Source organism: Gekko japonicus, unplaced genomic scaffold (assembly GCF_001447785.1).
Source record: "Gekko japonicus isolate JY-2015 unplaced genomic scaffold, Gekko_japonicus_V1.1 scaffold4246, whole genome shotgun sequence".
Taxonomy (NCBI): Eukaryota; Metazoa; Chordata; class Lepidosauria; order Squamata; family Gekkonidae; genus Gekko; species Gekko japonicus.
The window spans coordinates 30781-37221 of record NW_015165370.1 but is presented as its reverse complement, the minus strand read 5'-3'; the positions used below and the strand labels follow the sequence as shown (position 1 = coordinate 37221).

At 47.9% G+C, this 6441-nt stretch overlaps 1 protein-coding gene across 1 annotated transcript in view; it reads left to right on the top strand.

The window, feature by feature from the left end:
• MYO1A (myosin IA) overlaps positions 1-6441 on the top strand; it is a gene marked incomplete at its 3' end in the record, with an annotated part of 73304 nt that overhangs the window by 36997 nt on the left and 29866 nt on the right. The window contains exons 9-10 of the mRNA XM_015410622.1: positions 944-1047; positions 4178-4325. Coding sequence (XP_015266108.1) covers positions 944-1047; positions 4178-4325 — 252 coding nt within the window. The remainder of the gene's footprint in view (positions 1-943; positions 1048-4177; positions 4326-6441) is intronic.

The following is a 6441-nucleotide window of genomic DNA, read 5'->3' as shown; positions in this document are numbered from 1 at the left end:
GGTTCTATAACATAAACACAAGTTCAGTTCTCAGGCATCAAATACATAATAAGCAGAGCAACACCATAACTCCTTCCCACCTCCAGCTGTGTGACCTTGAGCAGTTCCGCAGCATAGCAAGCAAAGACAGTAAACACCTACTCAGGAAGAACTGCTGGGGGGGAATGACCAGAGCATAAGGTAACATGTAGAACAGAGCACACTACTCAATGGCAGCTTGCTGACACACTTTCATCAGGTACTTTTTAAACTCGGGAGGCAAGCGCTACAAGACGGGCTGAGTACGGCTGGGGAACGCCTGACAGACGTGCCTGTGTGAACGGCCCCTTTAATTCGTTTGTGAAACGTTTCTGGCATGTGCCTGTCTCGGGGCAAACTGCCAGTCTGAACTCAGCCTTCATTTCAGCAAAGAAGAAATATTTAGCCTGTGTCTTATCACTCCAGCTAGCTAGCTTTGAACCCTGGCTCCCCATCCCCTGCTGGTGGCCAAGGGGGACCTGTCAACCTACTCCAGCCTGAGGAGACGTCCTTCAACAGCAGTGGCTGTTCTTCTGGCAACAGGGCCATTTAAGATGAAGAACGGCACCTCAGACTGTAGGGTAGCTTCAAATCTGAATGAGTTGCATGGTAGGATACAGAGTTTTAGCGGTATTTGTAATTTTAACTGGAAGAAGAAAATCGTTGCCGTTGGCCTGCCCCTGGCAGAGGCGCAGCTGCAAGGTGACTAAAACGTGTGCACTGATAGAGAGCTGTATTCAATGTCTGTTTCAAAGAAGTCTGACCAAGTCAGTGGCAAGGAGTGCAATCTTAGTTTACTTTTGGTTAAGAGGGGTCAGGGCTTGAATAGGAGAAAGAGGTAAGAAGACAGACACCCTTGATGTAAAGGGAGCTCTGGAGGAAGAGAAAGAGGTTGCGTCAACTGTGTGTCTCTCTTTTCCAACAGAGCAGCTGAAGCTAGAGCGAGACTGCAGCGTTTACAGTTACCTCAACAGGGAGGCCCCAAGCCTGCAGGGAGTGGATGATGCTGCCAACTTCAGGGCTATTCAGGTACTGACTGGTGGCAGGGCTGGGACATGGATTATACTGTTTTGTCGTCACCTATAATCCTTCTGAGGAGTGAGCCTTCTTTAATATAGGAGAGTCAATTATCTGCACTATTCCTACTTGAATGTGGTGCGCTGCAGGGGGCGATCCTCTCACCAGTGTTGTTTAACTTCTACATGTGCCCCCTTTCTCAGTTGGTCTGGGGGTTTGGGTTGGGGTGTCATCAATTTGTGGATGGCACCCAACTCTATCTGTTATTGGATGGCTGCCCAGACGCCGCCCCAGAGATTCTGACTGGGGCATTGGAGGCCGTGGCTGGTTGGTTGCAGCAGAGCCGGTCGAAACTCAATCCAATGAAGACAAAGGTTTTGTACCTGAGTTGGGGGGCAGAGTTAGGACCTGGATGGTGTGCCACTTGTGCTGGCCCAGAAGGTGAGGAGACTGGGGGTGATCGTAGATTCCTCACTTTCTAAAGAGGCCCAAATCACCGTAGTTGCCAGGTCTGCCTTTTTCCATCTCCGGCACATTGGGCAATTGGCCCCTTACCTCTACCCCCAGGACCTGGCTACAGTGGCCCATGCAATGGTCACTTCCAGGCTTGATTACTGTAACTCGCTTCACATGGGCTTGCCCCTGAGGCTAATCTGGAAACTCCAAGTAGTCAAGGATGTGGCGGCATGCCTGCTGATGGCATCACCTGTGCGGGCATACATTCGGTTGGTATTGTGCCGCTTACTACCAGTTGAGTACCGGGTCCGTTTCAAGGTGTTGGTACTAACCTTCAAAGCCTTACGCAGCCTGGATCCAACATATCTGAAGGACTGCCTCTTCCCATATGTGCCCCACAGAGCCTTGCGCTCACAGGACCAACATTTACTGGTTACTGCCGGCCCAAAGGATGTTCGTTTAGCCTCGACCAGAGCCAGGGCTTTTCCTGCCCTGGCCCCAGCCTGGTGAAATCAGCTCCCACTGGAGATCAGGGCCCTGCAGGACCTTTTATCGTTCTGCAAGGCCTGCAAAATGGAGTTGTTCCTCCAGGCCTTCGGCTGAGGTGGCGGGCGTCCACCTCAGTTGGCCTCCTTGCTTTAGTTCCCAACCTGCTGAAAGGGCCCATCTGATTCCACCTTGTGTCCCCAACAGATTTATATTGCTGCTACCAATTTTATTGTTTATTGTTTTTATTATTTTAATCTGATTTTATTGTAACGAGTCTTTGACTCAATTTGTTGAGATCCGTCCTGAGCCCATTTGGGGAGGGCGGAATAAAAATCCCCAAAATAATGAATAAATAAATAAAGAACATCTCTCCTGCAAAAAGGAAAAATGTTCCTACTTGAGTGTGAAACCCAACATTAAAAAGATGGGGTTAAAGACAAGCATGTTTTAAACCTTTGTTTACAGAAATATGTCCATATACACAAAGATTAAAAGCATAGTTGCCAAAGTATTCTCTCCTGTCCTTTGTCCAACCTTTCCTAGGGTTGCCACTATCCAGGCAGGGCCTGGAGATCTGGAATTAAACTGATCTCCTGACTACAGTTTTCCATGACAAAATGGCTGCTTTGGAGGGTGGCCCCACTGGTTGACCTCCTGATGGCACCTGGTATTTTTGGCCACTGTGTGACAAAGTGTTGGACTGGATGGGCCACTGGCCTGATCCAACATTGGCTTCTCTTATGTTCTTATGTGGACTCTATGGTATATACTCCACTGAGATCCCTCCCTAAACCCTGCTCTTCTCAGTCTCCACTTCCCAAATATCCAGGAATTTTCCAACATGAAGTTGGCAACCCTAAGTTCACCAGTATTAAGCTGTTGGGCCATGTCAGTGAATCCAGCTGTTAAAGTTATAGAGGTCCGAAATACTTGCCCAAGTCTCTGGTTTCTTCAACTTGAAGCAATAAAATTGGGATGTACTTTTCTTCTCTCCAGTGCAGGAAATTGCAGAGGCTTTCTATCTACATCTTTTGAGTTAAATCAAATTCCTTTGCCCCAGTTACCAGTGGAATTCTTTCAATGATATATGGATAGGCTGAATATGTAAATTATTTTGATATTGGCTGCAGCTGTTGCAGATTTTTTAGATGTATATCAGTGTTAGGCATAGTGACTAATTTTTTTCAGGGTTTCAAAGCAAGCACTTCACACACACACACACACACACACACACACACACACACTAGGGCTGCCAAGTGGGGGCAGGTGGCGGGTAAACCCCCGCTTTGGAGGCCCGATTTCTGACGCTGTGGAATCGGGCCCTGGGGGAAACGCTGGGGGCAGGGTCACGGCCATACAAGGGAAAACTCTATGGTTTTCCCTTGTATGGCCATGGCCTCGCCCCCAGCGTGCCTGGTGTCCTCCTGTCACTTCCAGGTGACGCGCGTGTGCATGCACCAGACGCCGGCCAGGAGCTTCCCGCTCCCAGCGAAGATACACTTGGCAACCCTAACACACACACACCAGCATGAACAGAAATGCAGAACTCTCTGTCTGAGGCTATAAAAACTGTAGAACTCTATAAAACTCAGGAGACTGACTGAGACTTATTTATAATCCAGTTGAAATGGTAGAAAAGAAACTTCTTGCTCCATTGGGCACTATGTTGGTGAACTATGATACTGCATGAAGTAAAAGGCATACAGTTGTATGTTCCTCAGTCCCCAGACCAGTCCAACAAGTAAACAGTTGGCTTTTCTGCATTCTTATTTTTTCTTCACTTGTAAGTTCCTGTTTCTTCTGGGTTTTTTCCTGTTCTGCCCATGTTTTGCTCCCTCTAGTGGTCAATTCAACATTACGCCTCTTTATGTCCAGCATAAAAACCTGCAGTTTAAATCTGCAGGAAGATAATGCTGGACATAAGCTGGTGAATTATCAACTCAACCACTAGATGGAGCAAAAGATGTGCAGAACAGAACTGCCCCCCCCAATAGGAACTTACAACTGAGGAAGATGAGAATGCGGAAAAGCCCAGTGTCTATGTAACCTAAATGTTATCTCTAGCTAACTAGATCCTCTGCACACCCAGGTTCTGCCCTAAAAGCATCATTGCATTTCCCCTCAAGCCTCAGTTCTCTTATGCAATTCTGTGAGAGTCAGGTTGTCTAACGCTCTTCTGTGTTGCTTTCTCACAAAGGATGCCATGAAAGCCATTGGCTTTTCCTCAGCAGAGGTGACTGCAGTGCTGGAGGTGACAGCTGTCGTCCTCAAACTGGGCAATGTGCAACTGAGTGAGCAATTCCAAGCCAGTGGAGCAGAGTCATGTGGAGTCAAGAATGAGCAAGGTCAGCAGAGGAAGTCCATATCAGCGGTTAGGGTGGGGAACTCAACCCAAGCTTGGGTGCAAAACAGTTTAGGGCATAACTAGATGCAATACTGGGAGATCCATGGCTGGCTGGTACTCCCAAGCATTTTTCCCCTTTGTAAATATCTGCTGACCTGACTTGGATGGCCCAGGCTAGCCCATTCTCAGCAGATCTCGGAAGCTAAGCAGGGTCGGCCCTGGTTTGTACTTGGATGGGGGGTCACCAAGAAAGTCCGGGGTTGAAACACAAAGGCAGGCAATGACAAACCACCTCTGAATGTCTCTTGCCTTGACAACCCTATGGGGTCACTGTGTTGGATGCGACCTGATGGCACTTTCGACCAAATGGTTGCTGCATGGAGCCCCAGTTCGATTCAGGGTTCCAGTATGGAAGGAGGGGAGGTTAACCCTTTCCCAACACACTGTTGTCCAATCTGAAACCCTTATGGTGCCAGTACATTTTTCTTTTTTCCTTTTTTCCCCTTTTTTATTGATTTTCCAACTTATACACAGTAACTTTAAAGCTTATGCAGGATGACCCCATCCAAGGTCTCCTAAACAATATCACATAGCATCAATTAGCTCACATAAACATATTTTTCAAATTTACCGTATACCATATCTATCTTACATTCTTTCCTAACCATAACTTTTTCTAGCTAGCCTAACTTCCGTTTATTTCTATTTTCTTCATCCTCAACTAGTCGTATATTATTCCCTATCTATCCCAAAAAGTTTCTCCCGGTTTGTTTTGTAATAGGCCCCGGCCACACGGCAGGGGAAAATGCGCTCGAAGGCGCGGCTTTTAAAAGCCGCGCCAACGTTGATACGGCTCGGCGGGATCCCACGGATCCCCCGGCCGAGCCGCCTTTTCTCCCCGGCGCGATCAAACGCCGGAGAGAAAAGACGGCTCTAACCGGGAGCCGGCCGATCTGCGCATGTCGGAGCATGCGCAGTTCGGCTCCGGCCCGGGCTTGAGCCGGCGCAAGGGAGCGCCGGCGATCAGACGCCCGGGAAGAAGCGCCTCATCCGTTGGAACCACCGAGGTAGGTGGTTCAGTTTGAGGCGGTTCTTCCCGGGTTTGGGCCAGTTTGGAGGCGGAAGCAGAACGCTTCCCAGATGTTGTGGTGTGATCGCGCTGCTTTGATCCGCCTCCAAACTGTCCCGTTTCCGGGCCAAATCGCCTCGTGTGAACGGGGCCTATATTTACTTTATCCATTTCGGCTACATCTAGCACTTATATTTAAGTTCTTTTATGGTGGGTATATTTTTAGATTTCCAAAGTTTTGCTATTAATATTCTAGCTGCTGTTAATATATATGTAATTATACGCGTGTGCTTTTTTATTGTGTCCGGAATCATATTGAGTGAGTATGTTTCTGGTACCAACGGGATTTTAATTCTTAAGATTTTTTTCTAATATTTTATGGATTTTTTTCCAGAAGGACTGAATTTTACTACATCTCCACCAGATATGAATACTGGTGCCAGTACATTTTTCTCATGCTGAGGCCAATTGGAGCTCCAAGGTTATATTTTGTGTTGGGATGGTAGAGCAAAGGGAAAGGGTTAGAATTGCCTCTCCCCCTCCCTATACTGCAGTCCCAAGCTGAACTGGATGCCTGTGCAGCTACTGTTTACAAAGAAAAACATGCTTGGAATTTCTGACCATGGAACTCTCAGCATCGTGTCCAGTTAGGACCTCAGACATTTTGGAACTCGGAGAATCTGGTCTCCCTGCTTTATGTGGCTCCTTTCCTTAGCTTCTGATGAGGAAGCTCCCCATTGGCTTAAGATCCTCTTCTCTGCTGCCTACTACATGCAAAATCATGGTGCTGTAATAGGCTTGGATGGGAAGGCCTCCTGCAGGATACAGTTGGAATGTCACCCGCGCTGCGGAGAGAACTAGGTGAGGGAGGCATACCATCCACTTGCATTTCCCAGGTCAGCTCATGAGGGCCAAAGTAGACCATACGTATGACCCAAGCCAACTTGTAGTCACATGTGACATTGGGGAACTAGCATTTCCAAGTACTCTGGGCCCTGATACAGCTCGGTAGCATAACGGGATGGAGAGAGGGTCTTCAGACTTCTCT